The sequence below is a fragment of the Chanos chanos genome, chromosome 6 (genome assembly GCF_902362185.1).
Source record: "Chanos chanos chromosome 6, fChaCha1.1, whole genome shotgun sequence".
Taxonomy (NCBI): domain Eukaryota; kingdom Metazoa; phylum Chordata; class Actinopteri; order Gonorynchiformes; family Chanidae; genus Chanos; species Chanos chanos.
This window is the reverse complement of record NC_044500.1, coordinates 21430455-21454194: the sequence shown is the minus strand read 5'-3', so window position 1 is coordinate 21454194 and position 23740 is coordinate 21430455. Positions and strand designations below refer to the sequence as shown.

The following is a 23740-nucleotide window of genomic DNA, read 5'->3' as shown; positions in this document are numbered from 1 at the left end:
ACCCTCAGCACAGTGTCTGAGCCCTTTGAGTGAAAAAAACCCCTGATCAAGTAATGCCTGAGGAAACTTATGTAGTTCCTCCATCTGTGTTGGCATGCTTTGACTTACAGTAACTGGTGCTTAAAGCGTGTGTGTTTGGGTGTGGGTGTGTGTGTGTGTGTGTGTATCTGTGTGTGGATGCCAAGTGCATAATGGAACTTACACAAGCAGGGCCATGGGGCACGGCTGCTGCAACACGCTCAGGTGTCAGAGCAAATGTTGGCACTTACAGTGGGAGTGCACGTTTACCTTGGCCTCAGCCCATATTTTCACTGCCACGACCTCGCTGGCTCATACACCTCAAAATATCAGCTCAAGGTGTCCCTAAATTCCTCTGACAGGCAGGTAAGTGTATTAAAAAATAAATAAATAAAAACCTCTCTGTGGAAATCATCTGTGTAACATGATCCTATCTCAATGTGTCTAAGCTTATAAAGTGCTCGTTTTAACAAATACAGAACACACACTCCAGGGTACATTATGATTGTGTATAATAAATCTTCTCTATGCCTACAGATACAGGTTTTAGTGAACCAAACCATAGCTGGGTACACAAATATAAATACATGTATAAATGTGATGCTTATTGTTACTGTCAGTGGGAAAGAGGATAATCAAAGAGCATTAACAGACAAAATTGAAATGGAAAAAATGTATTTAAAAAACTTTTTTTAGGCAGCAGGAAACAGATACTGTGCTTTGTATGCCTTTGAGTTCATGGTTAAAGACATTTTGAGTGATCCCTTTAAAAAAGGCAATTGTCTCTTACATGAATATTGTGGTATATCTGTTACTTTGCCACTGTTGGCTGTAGGGTATGTAATTGCGCACACACACCTGCTCTCTCCAGTTTCTTAGTTATATTCATGCCTTGCTCGAACATGTTGAAAACAAAGGGACACAAGAGAAGCAGAAGTAAACGCACAGAGCTCAAATAATAACTTGTACACTGGGCAGCAGTAAAGATGTTGTAGTACAAACTCCTGGAGTTTTTGAGTTTTATTTTTTTTTTCTCCGACTTTCAGAATATGCCTAATTGCGTTCCTAGCGATGCCTGTGCTGGTTTGTAGGAACGCTGTGATTCAAACTCAAGACCTTTGTGATGGGCTGCAGTGTAAGCACCCATACAGTCTTTCAACTGTTCTACCAGTTACAAACTATTCTCCTGGTCTAACTCCTATGTGTACTACACTGAGGACTAGTACATGTGCATGTGTGCCTAGTACTAGTACATATGTGCCTTCACTGTCCCATAGTGACTCTGGGTAATTTTTCTTCACATATTTTCACATATGACATGATGTCTTCCTGTTTCAGTAGAACACATGGAAACATCAATGCATGTTATTTGATGTAGCCAGATTTGCACACTAGTAAATGAGAAAGCTGTTAATTGTAGGAAAGTCTATTGTTACGAGTGTAATTAACACATTACCTCACATGCTAGGAGGTCACGTACAGTGTGCCGTTTTAGAGTCAGTGACTCACCTAACCGGTGGGAAAAAGTTCTGGAAGGCTGCTCTTTCAGCAGAATTCCACACCATTTCAGCACAGCTAGTGAGTGTTGGAACAAATTTGTGTTTTGTTTCGCAAATTCAACCTTTACCGGAAACCTTCAGTGTTCAGCGTGTTCATTCAGGAAAAAAAAAACAAATAACAAAAGCAAAAACGAAAAAAACAACACAGACTGTGAACTCTGGACTAGTGCTGATTCTTTTCATTGTTTAATAGAGATCTGACACTGCAGACAAACAGTATGGTTTCAAGGAGTTACAGCCCTTCAAACACAGGTAACTTGGTCTTGTACTCTGAGGAGTCTTCAAATGACATTCCATCAGTTCAATGTTACACTCCCTGACGGAAGGAATGTGGGTTTGTTAAAATCATTGCACTTAAACACAGGTGACTGCTTACATTTGCTCTGAGGAAAAGTTCATGTTTGCCTGAGACCAGTGTAATGTGTGTTGGGTCGGTTTGGTGATGTAATCATATCCACATTGAATACTCAGCTTACTTCATTGCCATGATATTCATTCTCACTTTTGTTTTTAATACTCTCATTTCATTATCAGATAAACACCTTTTTAAAAGTAAGACACATTTGAATTTTAATACCCATGAATACTTAGCCACTGGAAAGTTCTCTGAGACAATTTGTATAACGGTATGTTTAAAATGTAGCTGTTCGGACACAGAGAGGCATCTGGTTTTCACAGATTTCTTTTTTCCTCCTACAGTTCTGCTACTGGTCTGTGAAGAGAGATGTCGTTAAAAAGCAAGCCTCTGACTGTATTTAAGCTGGTATTTAGGATTTCACCCAACCGCAGAATTAGCTCTAGGTGATATGCCAGGCTTTCAGCTCTCCTTTGAAGATCTGATGGGACCGCACAAGACTCATCCCTTAGTGTGCGAAGTTCTGCATTAAAGTACTTAATACATTACCTGAGTGGCCTTACTAAAGAATTGTGTTGGTTTGTGAAAGTGTGTTATGCTGCAGGTCAAATCAGTGACTGTATGAAAAAGGGCCATCATCTGCATTTCTACAGTGAGGACACAGCTTTGTCCACTCAAAGACAGCCTTCAGTGTAGTACAAAACCCAAAGACAGCCTTCAGTGTAGCAAACAACACTCAAAGACAGCCTTCAGTGTCACACAAAACCCAAAGACAGCCTTCAGTGTCACACACAACACTCAAAGACAGCCTTCAGTGTCACACAAAACCCAAAGACAGCCTTCAGTGTAGCACAAAACTCAAAGAAAACCTTCAGTGTAGTACAAACCCAACAACAACCCTCAGAGTAGCACAAACTCTCTCTGCGAAACAGCTGTGGCTTGACTTACAGTCTTGGTAAAGTAAAAGCTACGTGCCTGACAGGTTTGACCGAGCTCTAGATTTTGAACCCGCTCCCTATAGCTTTGACAAATCAAGTTTAGACCAACAGCTAAACATCTGATTTGCTTCACTACGGACTCTGGTGCACATTCAGTATACATGCAGCATATTATTAGAATGTAACTGAGGGTTGATGAACAACAAAAATGTGAATATCCTCCATTGAGCAAAGCCTTAAATAGTGCATTAAGCTGTTTAAGATTTCTGGGTCAGTTTCACAAACTGAGAACAAATGAATATGAATATATCTCTCCCATTTTTCACAGCAAGTATTGTCATGTTCTTCAGCTGTTGTGAAAATATCAAAGGATGGAGGTAACGTGATTACCAGTTAGTATTAACAATTAAGAGCTGATTCTATAACAGTGGCATTTGATCTGAGGTTGTCTGCAATACCTTAGCAGTGTGCTTTGTCAACAAATGCCATGTCAGCAGTTTAGCTTGTTGGCTTCAAGGGTACTGTTTGCTTGTGTTAGACAGTACCAAAGGGTTTTGAGGATGTGGGTGTGTGCCTTTGTGCAATAACATGCCAGAACACAAATTATCTGATGTGTTTTCAGTGCATTCTGATCCAGTGACATCTGATGTAGAATACTGATCCATGCATGTACTATGTTTACACTTGTTTTTGGTCAGTATGTGTGTGGTTGATCAAAATTACTGGAAAGAAATTAACTAGAACAAGAAATCACTTGTTCTAGTTATTTGATAAACATCTTGTCCAGGTTGTCCAGTTGTTTTTGCCAGAGGATGTGATTAGCTGTGGCGGTGACTCATTAAGGTCAACCAGACCAAATATCATCAGGTTGTATGGCCTCTCAGAGAATGACTCACCAATCACAGTGCCAGGCTGCACAATGGCATTTTCACAGGGAACAAATACAATCCGTCACGCATCATTTAGCCAAAAGTCATGACATGTTTATGTCCATAAAGTGGCCCGATTTAAAGGTCCAGGACTGGAGCGTTGTTGACGTGACAGTACCATTAATTCTGCATTTGTCTCTCTCTATCGTTGTTGTCCAACAACGCCCCCCTAAGACAGGTTAAAGATTTGCATCTTCCCTTGTATAAGGAACTTGGTATTGGTATAAAGTTAAAAAAAAAGTTTAAAAGCTGTTCTGGAACTCTCTCATGTAGCAGTATAAAAACAATGTCAACAACAGTAACATATGAAGTTCCATCACTTTAATCTGAACTGGGACATTCTCATGGCAGTCTTTTGTTAGCTTGTGACCTTTTATGAGTTTAACCCAGACTGATGCACACATTGTTTTTAATAAGGAAACTGTTTTTCCAGTACAATGTGACCTTGTTTCACCTCAGCTCTGCTTCTCCAAGGCTTTAGGATTTTCCTGGATGCAGAAGAGCAGACAGCATCTCTGGATCTATTAATCATAGAAACCCAGATAGCTTTACAAGGCAACACACATTTCTCTCCCTCACCGCATTCCAAACCAAGCTCTCGCCAGAACATATCGTGTCTATATGTGTGTGTGTGTGTGTGTGTGTGTGTGTGTGTGTGTGTTTTACCAGTCAGAAGGGAGACAACAGATCAATTCATAGGATAGCCACAGTTTATATGAGAAGCAGAAAATTTAGTGATGTTTCCCCACATTGCAAAGCTCTTTGAACCCTCTGCTGTCTGAGATTCAGTTTGTCTGCCTTAAGGTCATTCAGGGAGCTATGGTACAGCATGTGCCCAGAAAGCAAAGAGGCAAAACAGCAAAAGGTTTATCCAAAAAAAAAAAAAAAAAGGTTGATGAAGGAATACAAGATTGTACAGTAACTGGAAGTGTCATTTAGATTAGACAATAATTACACTTTAATACAAAAACATCACTGAAAAAGAGATAAGCTTTATAGTTTCAGTAAATTTCTAATTATTGGAACTGAAAACAAATGGTGACCATAATAATATACTATAATGTTTTTTATGCTATACACACATTTATTTACTCTGGATGCTGGAGAACATAAGGTGTTGTATTAGAAGCTGTTGATTTGAGTCTGAATACAATCTAGGGCCCAGATGTTCTGGATTTTTCCTGCATGTCTGTCTTCTTCTGTGACCTCCCCCAAACAAATGTGCCATGACAAACCCTCTGTAAAAGGGCACTTAGGGGTCAAAGGAGACTTTTACAGCTCTCCTGAGGGCACAGACAGCTTGACAGTCAGGATTTTAACGCCCTTGACCTGGTTAGCTGGTGTATGCCACAATCAGCTGGCCTACCAAAGAGTGTGACCGAATCATTTGTCATATGTGTCAGTTATGTGTGCTCATGTTTAACCATGTTTATCACTGCAGGATAAAAAATAAAAGTTTAATTAAACTGCAGCAGAGTTTTGATGCTATCAATAATAGATAATGATTTCATTTGTGTTTTGAAACTCAGACACTGTTGTAAAGATGTATGTATATATACCTGTGTGTGTGTTCATGTGTGTGTCTGTGTGTGTGCATGCATATATAAAACTGAGGCTTATTAAATTCAGATGAGCCTAAGGCTTAGTTTTTAACAAAGACTCTTTATCTTGTACAGCCAGTGCATGGGCATATTTCTATTCCAGCTCCGTAAGTGAGAACACACAGCAGAATGAAACTTGCATCGAGGAGAGTGAACTGGCATCACACACAGCTCAGTCAGGGCTCTCTCATCCCCGCCCCACTAACCCTTACAGAAGTTCACTTTAAGGATCTCAAAACATATGTTGTTGTTGTTGGTTTTGTTGCTGTTGTTGTTATCATTATTATTATTATTATCATTAGTAGTAGTAGTAGTGGTAGCAGTAGTAGTAGTAGTAGTAGTTGTTGTTGTTGTTGTTTTGTAGCACTATTATTTATTCATGGTTTATGTAAGCCAGTGGATACTGTAAGACAAACAGGCCATTAAACATATCTTTTTACATTTACTTTTAGTCATTTGGCAGATGATTTTGTCCAAAGAGACTTACAAAAGAGCATTGCAAATAGGCTAAAAACAACATGTCACAGTACACAGAGTTGATGGCAAGAATCACTCAAAAGACCTTGTATGGTTTTAGTGCTTTATTGAGTTTATAGTTTATTTATTTAATTATTTTTACTTCTTACACCTTAAATATTGACGAGTAAAATGAAGTAAGTGGTTAAGAGGACAGAAAGATTTCAAAGAAATGAATTTTGAGGCACTTTTGGAATGTGTCTAAGCATCTGACAGAGAGAAGAGACTTGTTCCACCATTAAGGATACAAAACACATCATTTTATATCACATCCTCTCATCATTTCACGTTTATTTACGCACTAATATGTATAAAATATATTAACCTCAGGCATTCCAAACCTCAGGCATGATTTTTTAATTTTTTTTATTGTACAGTGATAATGTAAACAAACTCTGGTGTCAAGGGATCTGCAGAAACTGACAAACAATAAAAGTTATGATGCTGAATGATGTAACAACGCCTGAGCTGCTGAAATTTCTCTCTATCCCTGTCTTTGTCTAAAATATGATATATATGACATTATTGGGTACTCAATGATCTAGACCTCATGTTACACTGGAAAACAAATGTCTGCACATCCAAATGATTTGCTCAATCTGATACATGTGCAGATCAACATGTGTCGTTTTTTTCTTTTGATGTTGTGAACGTGTTGCTTCGTCTGCAAGAGATCAGTTTTAATGGGTTTGTCCAGCTGGCTGACAGATGGTCTAACATAACACGACTTTTGTCCCATGTGCAATAAGGTATTTTATTTATCTGTGATGGGAAAAGTGTCTGTTTTGTAGACTGTTCCAATGTCATACTTGAAGACTCTACTGACAATGACTGGCACTGAGCAAAATGAGCCATATCTAGACCAGTGTGAAAGCTATGTGTTTCTTTTTTCTTCTTAAAACTTTCCAAACATGACCTTCTTTTAGATGTGATACATCTTTGAAGTGTGATGCTAAGAGGAGTGAAATGAACATTCTGTATTTAACCTTTAGCCATGACAGGTTCTTTGCATGCAATTCCCAGTTTGGCTTGTTCCAGCACAGCCTGCAGCAGTCTCCAGTCTGTGGAGCAGAAAGCCTTCTCTTCCAGGTGTCATAAGACACTACACATTCCACTACACAACTGCACTCAAGCCAAGAACAATTTACAATTCCACAGCTTGCAGACACAGCTGCATTAACACTTGCCAAAGCCATAGTTACAGCGCCCCCTGTTGACTCAGTCTTGGCGTTTTTAACTTCTGTTTTTGATCTGTCTACCATTCAGTAGTCTATTTTTAATTTGCTTCTTCTGCAATACGCAACAAACCAAAACCAGTCACAGCTGAAGAAGGTTTTAGATACATTTTGAGAACCATCCAACAAATATTAATGTATCCAGTGGAAAGAATTCTACACCATCAATTTTCCATCGTTGACTGCAGATAAATAAGATCTGAGGACAGAGACATGAGTGTTGTGAATTAAAGATTGCGATAACTGGCTTTAAGCCTTGTGTGTAAATGATTAGGCCACAAATTTTCAGTGATTGACCCAGCTTTACTCAAAAAAAGTAAACAGGATTCTCTGAAAATTTATAGACATTTCAAAGCACTGAAAAATTCCACACAGTACACAATTGAATAACCTTAAAATAATCAGTCCTGCTGGCAGCAGAGTTTATGGCTCATAACTCTGAATATTAAAATGTCATGATGTGATTTAAAGCTTGATTAAGAGGCAGATAAGCTTCAAAGTCTCACGATAAAGCTCGTTGTCAGCTTAACAACTTATGTCTGGTTTTCAAAGATGGTCAGAATTTAGACAAACGCTTTGAGGTACTGATCAGCTTGAAGTGGTCTGGATTTTATGCTAGTCTTCCTTCCTCTTGCCCCCCCACCCCCCCCCCTCCCCAAAAGATATACAGGATGATAAAATCCAGGTGTCAGTTAATTTTTGACACAGTGTGAGAATGGAATGTCTGCATTACATTACAGTTTGGAGTGGCTGGCTAAAACATGCAAGCCACAATTTTATCCTGTCTGATACAATGCATGGGGAACCTTGAGATTGTAATATGTATTGTGTATTTTTTTTTCTGTATTGTGTAGTGTGTGTGCATGTTTGCGTGTGTGTCCGTGTGTGTGTGTGTGCATGTGTGCATGCGTTTTTATTTCTTGTTTGGTTTAGTGTTGTGTGTCTTCATTTTTCTAATAACCTCTCAAAAAGAGCTGGTCATTTTGGAATGAAATCAGACCCTCTTTAAAGTGCAGTATAACATAGTGGTTCTCAGTGTGTACCAGATCAATGTGTGGCAAATGTTGTGCAAGAGCATTTCCATACACTCATACCTTTGTGCAAGGATGGATGATATTCTGGTGTTGTAGTGCAAAAATGGAGCAAATGCTTCCAGGCCTTTTGGTTTTACACATATGGTAGATCTCTTCAATAAATGTCTCTGACATATTTACCATATATTAGTTTTCATCTACAAGATATATAACTGCAAACTATAGTAAAAAGAAGAAGAAGAAGAAGAAGAAGAAGAAGAAGAAGAAGAAGAAGAAGAAAAAGAAGAAGAAGAAGAAGAAGGGAAAAAGAAAGAAAAGAGAGAGAGAGAAACAAATCCAAAATCTTAGAGACAAATGAAAACTAATTTATGTTCCCAAATTTAACTGGTGATCTAAGACTTCATTCACATAATCTTTATAATTAAAATATTTATAATGTAATTAAAATGATCATTATTTTGTCAGTAAAGATATTTTTCAGTTATAGAATTCTAGTAATTTCGTGCAACTTCGTTTGTATGGTTGGTTTCCTCACATGATGAAATCTGATTTTACGAATTCATTCAAGGCTCGCCTCATCCCCTGTTACTCTGCCTCGAATTCACTCTATAAAATAAATTTAAAAGTACAGATCTATTGCGCGATACCTAGGACATTATTTAATATTTCTACAACAATTTATACATTTCAAAAACATATCTCGAATTATAGGCCGATAATTTGAAAAACAGGCCCCGTGCTTTTCCTTTCGGCATTGTTGTTTACAAAACGTGCGTTTGATTGGTCGAGAGATTAAGAAGCAGGATAGATGTTACAAAACTAACCAATCATAATCATTGTTGTTGCTGTCATCCGTTTTACGTGGAGAAAACTCTTTCACAACAAATGCAGGGGCGCGTGACAGGTGGTGATCACGTTCGTTTGCTTGTAAGCCGAAGACCATTTGCCAATCTCGCCCATTAGTCTTCTGCGAAACAGAATCGAAGTCAATTTTAACGACAAAAATCGCGGGAAAGGAGTTCATCTCGTGGTAAGATAACGCCTTTTCACTATGTGTTTATTTGCAAGAGATTATTTTCCGTACAAATGTAATTCGTTTTCACCAAGCGAGGTAATTAGTTACAGCTAACTAGTTGCGTTGGTGAAAGCTAACAAACTATTTCGCCGCTATACGTAACAGCTAGTACTTGATTAGCAAGCTAGCCAAGCTATCAAATATTTAACAGACTGGGACCAAATTGGTCGATTCACCACATTTGTCTCCAGAACTTACTAATTTAGCTATCAGGGAGAAATATGTTATCTTAATCGGGCTGAACCGACTCAAATGTCAAAGTGTTTTGTCAGTGAACTTAAAGTGTTCGATACCCCATAGTTGCTCATGCAGATAAACGAACGTGTCAGTCGCTTGAGAGCTCAGTGTTCCTTTGCCACTGGTAAAGATTAAGAGCTTTGACTAGCCTTCAGTGGCATTATGCTGACCGTCTGAAAGTAGAAGCCGTTTTACAGTATGATTCAGACACATAGTATTACTTATAGCAACTGTCGTGCTTTCTCTTGATTGAACAGCTTTTGCCATTTGGTGAAGCAGACGAACCTTTTAATGTTTAGTTTTGAGGTTTGTTTTACCTACTAGTAGCGTTCCGTACAGGCGTTTTTGCCTGTAAGAGGTGAGAGCAGTCGTAACTTACACGAAGCTCGAAATGTCAGTTTAATAAATGAAAGTATTTAATGATATAATCTTAATGTCTTTTATACAGGCATGGAGAAGGCAAAACAAGAAGCCTTTGACAACGCAAGACTTCAGGTCATTAAAGATGGCTATGAGAGGGGATTTGAGTGTATTAACAAAGGTCTCTCAGAAGATGAGGCAGGACACAAAGCCCAGGCTCTGGAGCTTTATAAGCAGGGAAGACAGCACCTCCTCAGGGCAATCAGTGTGCCCTCACATGGCCATGAATGTGTGGGCCCATCCTGGGACTCAGCCAGGCAGATGCAGCAGAAGATGCAGGAGACCCTCAATAACATAACCACTCGACTCGCAGTGCTGGAAACCACACCAGACCCCTCAGTAACACCCCCTTCCAACGGACTACCAGGGACCAACAGCACTGAAACAACACAAACTCACCAAAGTCTTTACCCTAAACTGCCCAAAGAAAAGCCAGAGAGGCCTGCCCTACCAAAGGTGTTGTTCCCCAATGGGCAGGCTGCAGGGGCAGTGGGTGGGATTCCCTCTGAAGCCCCAGGATCTCCACCTCACACCATGCCGCCTCTCAGCTTGTCACATGACCAACCCCCAGCCTACTCTCCCCAGGCTGCCGACGGCCACATCAGCATTTCATACGGGACTGATGTCGGAGAGATGTCTTTGGTCGGGGATGAATTCTACAGCCGTACCTCTCACTCCCCTCCGTCTCCTCAGAGCCTTGGCGAGGATGGGGAACAGCTCTTTTTCCTCCCTCAGGGGGTGCAGATATTCTTTGTGACCCCAGATGGCCAGGTCAGCGCCCCTTCTTACCCTGGGTACCTGCGTATCGTGAGGTTCACATCTGAGCGTTCAGAAAGGATGCCCAACCGGCCTCCTGCCTTTCTGCAGGTAAGTCCATCTTATCTGTGCCTTCATATGCAAACTGGGCTGTGTGTGATGACAGACTGCGTGAGATGACTGCTTCTCTGCTAGTTTGACCTTTAGATGAATTAAAAATGAGTTGAAATGGGCAGTTTTTCTTTTCAAACCACTCTTTTAATATTTTAGCGTATTCCATAGCTTTGTTGACTACTCACTTCGATTGGTCAGTAAGAAGTCACTATTTCTGTGTAAGAATATTGCTTTCACCTCATTTTGAATGAGCATCAAGATGTTTTTATTTTAGTCAGAGGTTTGGGGTGGAGCTATATCTTGTGGCAGAAGTTAGAAATGTGCACAATGCCTGTATAATTGAAAACATTGTTTAATTGGATTGATCTTCTCCTTAAGCAGTTGTGGGAAAAGGTGTTGGTGTTATAGTAAATGTGTTGGTTGTTAGAAAAAATCTCTTTGCTTTACATCACCAGGCGAGGGTTTGTTTTCTAAAAGTGCATCCATTTGCTGTACATTACTCCGTCATTTTATTGTCTGACAAGCAAGTGAAATGTTTCAGTAGCCAAATAATTCTTGTCTCTCCTCTGCTGGTTTTGCTTGTTGCTGAAGATGTAACATTTTGAAGAGCATAAAGGGGTCTTTGCTTTTTCAGCGTCACTCCTGTGATTGACACTGCTTGGTTTTCCCCCGCTGACGTTTCAGAGTGAGTTTTCCTGTCTCTCGGTTAGGCCTGGTTAACTCTAGCCCTGTCCCCTGTGTCCTGAGTGAGTCACATGAGCTCTGACTCACTGTCCTAAATCCATCAGGATTTCACTGACTGATGTCATCCAGGGAAAGTCCCTGTGCTCTTCACAAACACACTGCAGTGAAGGTGACAGCATGACCTTTCCGAGAAGCTCAGCAGTGCTGGGACTTGAGGAATGTTCTGCAGCTTTTGGTTATGACCATAAACCCACACCTGCATGACGTCTGACCCTTGGCTCACACGCAGAATAGAGAGCTGGCATACACTTTGAACGGTGACGAGAGTGGAGATAAGACTAAGACTGCTGCTATGGCAACAGATCATTTGGTTTGTCTGTAAGACAGACTACAGTCTCATGTCTTTAGTGAAATATCCCTACAATTTAAAAAAATGCAAAAAACAGAGCACATAAGTAGTATTTGAGTGTATATTATTGTACATTATAGGTGATCATCCCTTTCAGGTAGCTGAGTTAGTTGTTCAAGACAGAATCCTGTGCCAGCATATTTACCGAAGTAGGAGCATCTATATCACAGACACTGGATGATGTCATTTCCTGTGGCCTAAACTGCACTTTTGATTAGTTCATTTGATCCAGTTTACAAGGACCCACTGTCCTATGCCATTTAATCCAATTTAGTGCTGACTGTCAGGAGAGAGAGGGAGAGCTCTGATACAGTTGTGCTGCTTAGGCATACAGATTCTGCCTTGTTTTGGCAGTCACATGGCTCTAATCTGTAGTCATGCTGGGTTTATGCTGGGCAGCAAGCCTCTGTGGGGTCTTAGGTCACAGTCATCAATAGGGCGCACATAATGACACATGCTAATGACAAAGGACCAAATGATGTTCTTTGACTTTACTTGCATGCTAAATAGCTAAATTTGTTTGTTTCTTTGGATGTTGTTTGTATTGCACTGAAGGGATCTAGTGCTTTTGAGTTTATTTGAATTTTATTTATATTTTCATGAATCCCAAACAGTAATTTGAATGGTATTGCTCTCAGTGAGAGTTTGAGGCAGGCAGTGATGCTCTTGGGGTTGAGTCTCTGTTCTGCTAATGATGGTCCACAGTCTGATTAGGACTCCATCCCAGTTTGGTGTGATGTTTGACAGAGGTGTTTTTTGCAGGCCTGCATGGCTGTAGTGAAGTCTTTCCCCTCTCTCTCTCTCTCTGTTTCAGGTGTAGTGAAGTCTTTCCCCTCTCTCTCTCTCTCTGTTTCAGGTGTAGTGAAGTCTTTCCCCTCTCTCTCTCTCTCTGTTTCAGGTGTAGTGAAGTCTTTCCCCTCTCTCTCTCTCTCTGTTTCAGGTGTAGTGAAGTCTTTCCCCTCTCTCTCTCTCTCTGTTTCAGGTGTAGTGAAGTCTTTCCCCTCTCTCTCTCTCTCTGTTTCAGGTGTAGTGAAGTCTTTCCCCTCTCTCTCTCTCTCTGTTTCAGGTGTAGTGAAGTCTTTCCCCTCTCTCTCTCTCTGTTTCAGGTGTAGTGAAGTCTTTCCACTCTCTCTCTCTCTCTCTCTCTCTCTCTGTTTCAGGTGTAGTGAAGTCTTTCCCCTCTCTCTCTCTCTCTGTTTCAGGTGTAGTGAAGTCTTTCCCCTCTCTCTCTCTCTCTCTCTGTTTCAGGTGTAGTGAAGTCTTTCCCCTCTCTCTCTCTCTCTGTTTCAGGTGTAGTGAAGTCTTTCCACTCTCTCTCTGTGTTTCAGGTGTAGTGAAGTCTTTCCCCATTCTCTCTGTTTCAGGTGTGTGACTGGCTATACCCTCTCATGTCCTCTGATTCTCCAGTCCTGCTCTGTAACACAGGAGTCTACATGTTCCCCGACATGATGGCGCCGGCCCCGGGCTCCTACGTCGGGGTAGTGCTGTCCTCGGAGCTGCCCCAGGCAGAGCGAGAGCTTTTCCGAGACCTGCTGTCCCAGATGACGGACCTCCGCGTCCAGGTGAGCTGTCCCTGTGTCCCCTCCAGTCCCAGCCCTGGCACACAGGGGTCAGCTGATGGCCCAGAGCAGGTGTGACAGTTCAAGCATGTTTTATACTGCCTGTCTTACTGAGGTGGCCTGGATCCTAATCTAAACGGTCTCCTGGTGTGCAGCAAGCATGTTTCTTACTATAGTGGCCTGGATCCCAATCAAACCAGTCTCCTGATGTGCAGCAAGCGCTGGATTTTAGTGTGCACTTTGATTGTAAAACATTGACACATTCTTGTTTCTAACCAAACCAAACATGCATTGCTTCTTGCTTCTTGGTATAGATGTTTGTTATAGATAAACTCATTTTTTTATATATAGAACTGTAAGTCATATTGGACTTTGTGTTTGTGACAGTGTTTACTGGAATAGATTAGTATCCAGACCACCAGTTTGTGTCAGTGTTTACTGGAATAGATTAGTATCCAGACCACCAGTTTGAAACCATGGATCTGTCCTAATCACAATGCATGTTCCGTGTGTCTGTGATTTTGAAAATTGTCAGTTTATAATGTTAACATATCTGTGTGCTCCATTAACCCCAGCGCTGTTTTTACAGGTTTCAGATGTGTTTGAGAGATTAATGGATTTATTTAAACAGGTACAAAAGCATTGTAGTATCACAGAGTGTCACATGGGATATATAGTTGTATGTTTATTTGGCTATTCAAAGAAATCTCACATAGAACATCTTACTTTCCCCACTGTTTTGCAAAAAAATGACATTATAGAAGTTCTGACCTTGGCTTCCTTATGACCTGTGGCCTCAATGAGAATTCAGACACATCCAAAGAAGACATACTTTACAATGTAAAGGCACAGTTCAGTTACTTCAAGGTCAAATTCTCTTAAAGAGTGTGACATTTCCATGTGGTATTTCCAATGTAGCCATGCTCTGTGCAGCTTTCTTGCTACCTATGCAGTGGGTTAGTGTGAGTAGCCCGGCTTGACAGTGCTAATGGATTCTGAAAGCAGTACAATAGAGCGCCAGTGTGCTTTTCTGCTGACACGCCTCACTGCTGGAGCCTTCATGGCAAGCCTGGGGATTGAGAGCGGGCAGGAGAGTGGAATTAATTAGTCAGCCTTAATGCTCTTAGGCTGTTAGAACACGGCTTGTCTTTCTCACGGAGGAGACTGAATGACTGACGGGACAGGACAGGTGCCACTGTAGCTTACTGCACTTCTTCAGCTCACGCAAACATCTCACAGAATGGCTCTCATCCAATGGGCAAACCTTACACTGCCATCTTGGACTGTTCAATTTTCCTGCCCCACGTTTTTTTTTTTTCAAGTTCTATAACTGGTTTGCTACTCTTTTGTCACACTTCAGATTTGATTCTAGGAAGACAAGAAATGACAAAATGGCTGATATGATTTTTTTTTATTTTTTTGAGAACGAGGCGTGTAGAATGCTGATCACAGGCTGATTTGGCACCAGATATTTCTCCTCCTCTTGAAGAATCATCAACACCTCCATTGTTTTGACAGAAACATGACATTGTGCAATGAATGAGTAAGCACTGGGTGCAGGACGAAGAGCAGGAGACAGGACGAAGAGCAGGAGACAGGACGAAGAGCAGGAGACAGGACGAAGCACAAAAGCGAGCAGAAGGGCCTGTTTGCCAGTCTGATCTGGTTCTGACCAAGCATAATGTTGTGACAACAATATTAAAAGGCGAAGACAAAGAACTCTGTTTTTAAGGAGAAAACAAAACTGTTAGCACAATCACCCTTGTTTTAATGCCATGAATTGTGCGTATTGCAGTCACTGAAGACTTGAGACACTTGCGCTGCTTACTGTGGCACAGTTTAAATGATAGCTGTCGTCCAGTTACCATTTGCTTTTTTTTTTTCCCCTTTTTAAGAAAATGTGTGGTTCACAGTTCTGAATGGTTCACATATCGATGATTACGCCACCAAGGTTTCCGGGTTTCCTGTTGAAAATACAGTCTTTCACATTTCCCTCCCAGTTTTTATACATCCATCAACAAATGCTTTTAGTGAATGCTGTTAGCTGCTCTGGGGTTGGGCACGGTTCACTATACTATTCCCTAATTGTTAAACCTACTGCTTCGTCACCAAGGCTTCAGATGGAGCAGCGGACACCATTAACCTGGGCCAGAAGGTGCCAATGGGACCCCCGGCCGAGGAGCCGCCGACCGCAGCTGAGGAGGAGAAAGTCCTGCCTGAGTGGAGCGAGAGGGTGGCTCACGGCATTCTCACAGGTAAACCCTTTGGACCACATACGGCCTCTGTAAACGTGTGTTAAAAGGTCACTCAAACCGGCAGTAAGCAAGAGTTTGGACCCCTTACACTGTCTGACATGATTTAGCGTGGTTCACAGTAGACTGTGTAAAATTGACTTTGACTGAGTTCAGATGAAGAGGTAGACATTACTTTCACACATTTTTAGGTTGTTAATGTGAGAAACACTCGCTGTGAAACTGAACAGGAACTTTAGTTAGTGCTAAACTACTGAGCATGAATGGTAATGAAACTGCACTTTTTCAATCTCTCCCTGATGTTGCAGTGCTGATTCAACCCACCGGCTCATTGTCAAACCCCTCATTTATTTAATCACGTGTTAGTGTAGGGAGGGACCTAACAAAAGCACAGAAATCCAGACCTCTGGGAGCAGATGTGTATCACACAGGTTTCACTTTCCCATAAAATGCCAGTTGACAACTTTCCTGTCCCAAACACTCACGCACACACACACACACAGTCTCTCTGACATTAATTTAGTAGATCGGGTGGCATGTGTTTTGTGTTTGAGAAAAGTTCTCCCAGTTCTTAACTGTGTTTGTGCAGGGGCTTCGTGGCTAAGCTGGGGGTTAGTGAAGGGGGCGGAGTACACAGGCAAAGCCATCCACAAAGGTGCATCAAAGTTACGGGAGCACATCACTCCAGAGGATAAGCCAGCCCAGGTCAGCCCCACCGTCAGCAAAGGCCTGCAGGTGGCCAAGCAGGCGACCGGAGGGGCCGTCAAAGTCAGCCAGTTTCTCGGTACAGTTTCACTTACTTATACACTGCAGAGGGATCCTCAGAATTCTCTGTGTTTATCTCTCTCCACCGTCTGTTTAAAACTACCACTTAAATGAGCTGGATAACTGAATCAGAGAGTTCTCTGTGTTTATCTCTCTCCACCATCTGTTTAAAACTACCACTTGAATGAGCTGGATAACTGAATCAGAGGGTTAGTGGTTTGTCTGTTGTTTTGACGCTTGTCGTGTCCGTGTGTCAGTGGATGGAGTGTGTGCTGTAGCGAGTCACGTGGGTCGAGAATTGGCTCCTCATGTGAAGAAACACGGAGGAAAGCTCATCCCCGAATCCTTAAAGAAAGACAAGGACGGACGGTCAAACATAGATGGGGCCATGGTAGTCGCAGCAAGTGGAGTTCAAGGTAATGCTACAACTCCGACACATCTTACAACAGCCAAATTACACGAGACGGTACACTGTCCCAGTACGATCACAAGACTGCCAAGCAAAATAACCAGTTACACAGTTAACCCTCTGGAGTCGGCCCTCTTGCCTGCTGGATGAAACAGAAATTTCGCCAAACCGCTTCAAAAACTCTGAGTTTTTGTCCTAGAAACATTAAAAAAAAAACATCCTCCGAAACCTTCAGCTGTCTACTTATAAAGTTAGAAAGTGAATTTATTTTGTAGAATTATGTTAGGGGAACAAAAAGAACAACATGCACGCTTTGGTCTCTGAGTCAGAAATCAGCACTCGATTGCCCAGCCATTTGCAAATAGAGCTATTCATATGATAATGGAATGGGGATTTGGCAGTTGTTATTGGGTCATTACAAGGCAAGAAAACGTCCAATTTGACTCCTATAAACAAGAGCACATGTTTGGGTTGTCTTTGCACTGACCGAGGAGTTACAAGATGGCACAATCACACGTCTCTCTGGAGCCAAAGTTTGCGGAGCCTAGGACTTTCTCGTAAGTGATTGTATTCCGCTACTACTTGTCGTGAGCAAAACTACCCTGTTATGGCAACAAAAGACACCCTGAACTTGCTTTTGGAACAAACGCTGCCAGTGTATTTTTTCTACCTGAAAAACCAGCGTTTTTTCATAAAAAAAAAAAAAAACACGCTATGTGTGAACACAAAAAAACGCTTCACGGTACACACATGTTCAGAGTTGAGTGAATTATTTAACCTCCGTCAACTGTACAGAGCTGAGTGAATTGTTTTACCTCAGTCAACAGGCAGAGCACATCATATCACTTTCTATAGCTAGAACTTCCGTCATAAACCTTAGCTTGCTTGGAAGTAGGCTATAACCTCTCCATCCGCACAGCTGATTGTAAAACCGTATCATGTCAAACACATTGCAGCCAGCAAAGTCAACACATTCAATACCCGTAAGCTAAAGTTAGATCATGTAATTCAGGTTTTTCATTCTAACCAACTAAAGGAGCCAACTAAATCAGACTCATGGAGGTTATACAGCCCTTATTGTGACAATTAGTCTTATCGGTGTAGGCTATTGTAATGCATTACTGGTAATGATGTTACATTGTTATCAAGTAGCCCTATATGACAATAAACTTGAAACTTGAACTTCTATTATCCATTCTATCTTTGGGTTTGAGCACAGCATTTTCAATAAACTGTAAAAAGGCCTTTATTGTCTCCTCTTTTCTTACAATTCACAATGACTTAACAAACAATTCACAATGACTTAACAAACACAATGACGGGCAACAATGGCATTCCAGACTGATGGGCCACAAGTTATAACACTTTAGTGGTTAAACCACATGAAATGTCTGAATGCTTTAATCACCTATGTGTAGCCAAGACCTATGTTTACAAGGTTCAGAGCTCAAAAGTCTTGGCCAGAAAGGATTATAATGTGTTTTTACAATATCTCAGCACCTCTTAAAAATAGGTGCTTGAAAAGTATATGTTTACGGCTGATTTAAACAAAAAATAGATTAATGAAATTCTTTCGGCTCTCAGATTATTGGTGCTGAGTTTGTGTTGAATATAAGCATATGTAACACTTTGTGAAATACATAAAAATGTCAAGGCATGTCAGACTACCTCAGAAGTGGCTGACAGGCCTCAGACTCCTGAGGGTTAAACCCCACCAACAAAACAACAACGGAAAACCAACAAAGCTATACATTGATGAGGTGTGAAAACGTACAAAAGAAATTCACAGAATGAATTGGCCCAGCGCAGAAACTAAAATAGGAAACATACATGCAAAACGTTAAACAGTCAGAAAAGCACGAAACGACTGCACAAGTGCACACTCAATGCAGAGGTTAACCATCAGAAGACCAGTTATGACTCAAGAGTGCTAAGCCTGATGGATGGGTCTGTAGGATTGGTCAAACATTGTTTTACATTAAACAGAGAAGGGACACATGTTTTTGTTTGTTTTTAATTTAATGTTGGCATCATTCTTTACCATGTGGAGTCTAGTGTAACCGATAAATATGTCCACATGGTTAAAGACCAATCAGAGAGCTGCAGTCGTTACGTTTTTTGGGGGGGGGGGGGGGGGGGGGTTTCCCACTCCCGTTGAGGTCAGTGCTGTGATTGGAACTCCTGCACTGTGAGTGCCCATTAAATGCAAAAGCCTCATCACAAATGTTTTAATGGCAAAAAATTACAGCTCCACGATTGTTCTGTCATTGGTTTCTATTTCCTGTGCTTCCTTGATCTATTTTGAGCTTCCCTTTTTGCTTTTGTGTGTGTGTGTGTATGTGTTTTTCTTGGTCTGTCATATATTAATGCAGAGTACAGCCATCATCGAGCAGTGCGGCTTTCCACAGACTGTATGTGTGTGCATATGTTGTCCACAGTACTTAACTGACATCACTGTGTCCCATTGGCAGGGTTTGCTGCAGTATGGACGGGTTTGGAGGTGGCTGCTAAAAACATAGCCAAGAGTGTCACCTCTGAGACGGTCACTACTGTCAAGCACAAGTATGTGAATTCTCCTCATCGTCTGGGTCTGCATAGTCATCCATGTTGCTTGCTTTGTACATTTTTACTGGCAATGTAGCCTACACCAGTCAATCAGAGTTAATTAAACACTCACTGCTCTCTCTCCCCTCTGTTTGCAGATTTAGGGGGTTAGAAACCATCCTAGACCCACCAAATGAAAAGTAGCCCCGTTATTTCAATTAATTTTCACCCAGGCCCACAAATCAAGACGTGATTAATAACTGTCAACCAGCCTCACAAATCAAGGCCTGATTAATAATTACCTGCATGGCTTTAGCCTAAAATACTTGGCTCTGATTGGTTGTCTGTCATCACAAGTTAAAGCAGATAATAATGATAATAATAATGATAAAAATAATTCAGTTGCTGTGCTTTCTAATCGTGCACACTGTCATCACACACAGCTGAAAGAATGATTACATATGTTTATCAGTAAAGGGGTAGTCTGTTTACCTCTTCATTTCTATTTATCAAATACTCAGTCTGTTAAATCAGAAGCCTGGCCTTTCAAAGCAGGGCAAGGCTTAGAGATCGAATAAAAGTGAAATGTTTTGTATTCAAGTTTGAGAAATACCCCAAAAAAACGTTGTTGAATATTCCATTCCTGGTGATCCATTGGCCATGAATTCTGGAATATGGCCTATTTATATGTGGGAGGTGGTTTTAGTGGCCACTCTGAAAAATATTCTCTATGTATTTTGCATTAAACACCCACAAAATGAAATGCTAGTTTACCACAGTTGCAGTTTGTGTAGCATGCATAGTTAAGCATGTTAAGAATCAGATTTTGAAAATGTGTCTCGTTGATTTGAATTCATCTTGAATGGGTGTAATCAGTAAGAGAATGGCAGACCCTTCATCTCCAAAATGTTCTAAACAAATGCTCTTCCACAATAGGAAATGCTTCCCTTTCACATCGGGGGAGGGGGCGGGGGGCTTGCATGGATTTGATTGTGATCCCTTGGCATGCTTTAGCTCTCCTTACCATTCCTTTGTCTCTCACCATACCTTTAAAATCACCAGCCCATGTGCCTCTGTCCTTCCCTCTGTTCCCTGTCTTCTCTCACCTGATTGGTTGTTTGTGGTCACCTGATTTGGTTGTCTGTGGTCAAGGTATGGGCCAGAGGCAGGGCAGGCTACGGATCACGCCATGAACTCTGCCATTAACGTGGGCGTCACCGCCTTCAATATCGACAACCTGGGAGTCAAGGCCATCGTGAAGAGGACAGGCAAGCAGACGGCCCAGGCTATTCTGGAAGACTACAAGGTACAGGAGCAACCAGAGAAAGCTATTCAGAAGAGCACCAAGGACCAGAGGGACCAAAAGTAAAACAGAAGATTTGGAAAGCATCTCATTTTCAGGCGTCCTATTTGCAGGGCACAAACTAAAGGAACTGTTGACAAATACAGGTGTTCACCACACGGTTTCTCAGCACCATGACGGCACCTGGAAAATGTATCTGAAAGTTTGTATCTGTGTCGGATGTTAGAATATGCCTTTTCTCAGAACATCTCAATAATTCACTATTTATTCTAGGGCAAGAATATGATCGAAGACTGGACTGACTGTGCTTTCCATCTGTCTTTGTTCTTAGTTCTGAATTCTAGGTCTAAATTCAAGGAGATGAAACCTGTTGTCATTTAACTTCCTCACATTTTCATAGTAGAGTTTTCCTCAGAGAACTTCACATTTCAGGGTGTCACAGTGTTGTCAAAAGTGTTTTTTAAAAAAGCCAATACTGACACGTCAAAATGCTATCTAAATCTCTCATGTTTTAAGGGACAGTAAACAAAAAAATTTCACATTGTTTGTGTAGAAGCTTTTTACAGTTGGTGCCTTACAGATGCTCTCCTAAAATGATATGTGCAAATCATAGTTTTATTCCTGTATCCTCCCTACAGCCTTACAATATAATAATGAATATATGTATATATATATATATATCTATATAGATATATATAGATATATATATATAGATATAGATATAGATATAGATGTTATTCTTATATGACACATCTCTATATTTAAATAATATATAATCTATATTTAAATGGGTTATTTATAGTAAATATAAAGTTTGATACTTATATACTAGTTTGCTTACAGAACTTTCTAGAAGATGCCACTCTGTTGTTTTGTATTATTTTAATGCACTTTAACCCTTGCTTCTGGGAACAAACCCTGTACATTTCGTTGGGCTGATCCGATCATTTCATTACATGTGGAATACTGTTCAGCATACAGTGGGTGTGGAGGTCAACTTTTAACTGTGATACTATTTTGTTTTAACCAAATCTAATTAAAATGTTTTAAGACAAGCTGACATTAATGAAAATTTGCTCTCAGAGTAAATACTGTGTTGTCCTGCTGTATTCTCAAAATGTGTATGACAGAAATGTCAGAGGTGTTCCATTCTCCGTTTTTACTAACTAATCTGAACTTCAGCAGAGTACTGTTGTATTGACACTTACACAGAGAATAAAGACATTGAAATCACCATTCAGCAGCTAGGAAGCTAAGCTTTACCAGCATATGAGTATAATCCATTTTGCTGGATGAGAATGTAAACTTAAACACGTCTCCTTTGATTTTAGCAACTGACAACACACTGCCATGGAAGTCTGATTTAATGTGATTGTGGAGAACGATGTGTTTTTCTCTTTCTGTTCTCTCAGAGACATGAGTGACATGAGTGCTGTGTTATGATGTTCATATTACCATATCTGTTGATGGTACTGAGGATGAAAAGATGAGAACAGTTTCTGTCGTACATGTATGCATTAAAACTGTCAAACGACGTGCCTCATTCTGTCGAATCGCAGACGGTTGTCCAGTCGGTAACCAAAATAAACTTGCATTGGAAGGCACACCGACTTGTGTTTTGACTTTCTGATTCGCTAACTAGCGTTGGGCACTGGTCCTCCAGTAAAGCAACAGCAGAGAATTTTTTTTACTAACCTCACTGTCTTATTTGGATGTTTTAATTGAAGACCAGTTGATGTGATGATAATTTAGAGGAGTGATGACCTTTTTCGTGTTTTTTCTGAGAGCCTTTACATCAGACTAGTCCTGGCAAAGAGTGGAACTGCCACCTAGTGACCAATAGCAGGTTAAATTGATCAAGGGGCCAAAGGAAACAAACCGAGAGATTTTCATTAATTCTTCTGGGAAGATGGAGATCAGGTGTATGATAGGGGTGTTGTCTGGCTGTAGATGGAAGTCAGTCTGTCATACTGTAGACCAGTGTTTAGTTAATTTTGTTCAGCTGCAAAGTTAGTCATCACTCACTCACTCTCACTCATTATCTAAGCCACTTATCCTAATCAGGGTCGCGGGGGGTGCTGGAGCCTATCCCAGAATTCATAGGGCGAAAGGCAGGCAAACACCCTGGACAGGTCGCTAGTCCATCGCAGGGCAGACACACAGACAAACACACTCACACACATCCATACCCAGGGCAATTGAGCGTCTCCAGTTCACCTAACCTGCATGTCTTTGGACTGTGGGAGGAAACCGGAGCTCCCAGAGTCAACCCATGCAGACACGGGGAGAACATGCAAACCTTTACATTCAAATTGAACCTGAGACCTTCTTGCTGTGAGGCGACAGCACTACCGTCCCGTTAGTCATCAATCTCTCCATAATATTGGACAGTACTGCATATCACTCATATGTCCAGTCAATGTCATACTGTTTTCTTGATTGTAGCCCAGCCAGAACATGATGTGTGGTGACACTTTTTGGGTTAATGCCAATCATTTTGGGCAGTTGCAGGGTAGTACCCAAGATGCCTCACATATCTGAACGCTAGCTTTAATAAATCACCAGTACTATCACATAAAAATGTGAAATGGAGTACACTGTATGTCCAGCAGAGGGTGCTCTCCCCTCTATAGCGTTGGACATTCCCTTCGCACCTGAGGCTGCCTTTCTCCAAAAACTTCACAACGTTAACTAGGTCTAACAATGAGCAGTGGGCTGAGGTTCAAACATGTAGCCATCTAACTCAGAGTCTGTTATTTACTGCTCAATATACATCTTCATTCCTTAGTCATTTCTTGACTGGGTCGTCCAAATCATCACTTGACATAAGTAACATTTGATTAATCCCCTGTTAAAAAAGACTGTCGTTTTAATTTACTGCATTTTCTGAGGGATATAAAATTGCAAGCAGATAACTGGGCTTCTCCTGCAACATCATCATTATCATCATCATCTTCTTCTTCTATTTTTTTTTTTTTTTAGTTTAGGGATATTGGGGAACCTGTTTCCCCTGATAAAAGCAGTTTTT

The 23740-nt window shown here is 41.0% G+C and overlaps 1 protein-coding gene across 4 annotated transcripts; it reads left to right on the top strand.

Annotated features, from left to right (window-relative positions):
• The first annotated feature begins 9127 nt into the window (after positions 1-9127).
• On the top strand, positions 9128-21332 carry spartb (spartin b). 4 transcript variants are annotated; one of them, XM_030777612.1, is made up of 8 exons: positions 9128-9215; positions 9946-10784; positions 13245-13442; positions 15553-15694; positions 16281-16475; positions 16714-16872; positions 19337-19427; positions 20562-21332. In XM_030777612.1, the coding sequence occupies exons 2-8, from the start codon at positions 9948-9950 to the stop codon at positions 20776-20778; spliced, it is 1839 nt and encodes a 612-aa protein (XP_030633472.1). In that variant the 5' UTR covers positions 9128-9215; positions 9946-9947; the 3' UTR covers positions 20779-21332. The 4 variants fall into 4 exon arrangements, with proteins under 4 accessions (XP_030633472.1, XP_030633471.1, XP_030633474.1 ...); XM_030777611.1 differs by having other exon boundaries at positions 13245-13511; XM_030777614.1 differs by lacking the exon at positions 20562-21332 and adding an exon at positions 19568-19822.
• The last annotated feature ends 2408 nt before the right edge of the window (positions 21333-23740 follow it).

Coding starts and splice junctions, on each gene's coding strand:
- spartb (XM_030777611.1), top strand. CDS start 9,948: ATGGAGAAGGCAAAACAAGAAGCCTTTGACAACGCAAGACTTCAGGTC. Junction 13,512..15,552: donor CAGCTGATGGCCCAGAGCAG/GTGTGACAGTTC, acceptor TTCGTCACCAAG/GCTTCAGATGGAGCAGCGGA. Junction 16,476..16,713: donor CAAAGTCAGCCAGTTTCTCG/GTACAGTTTCAC, acceptor TCCGTGTGTCAG/TGGATGGAGTGTGTGCTGTA.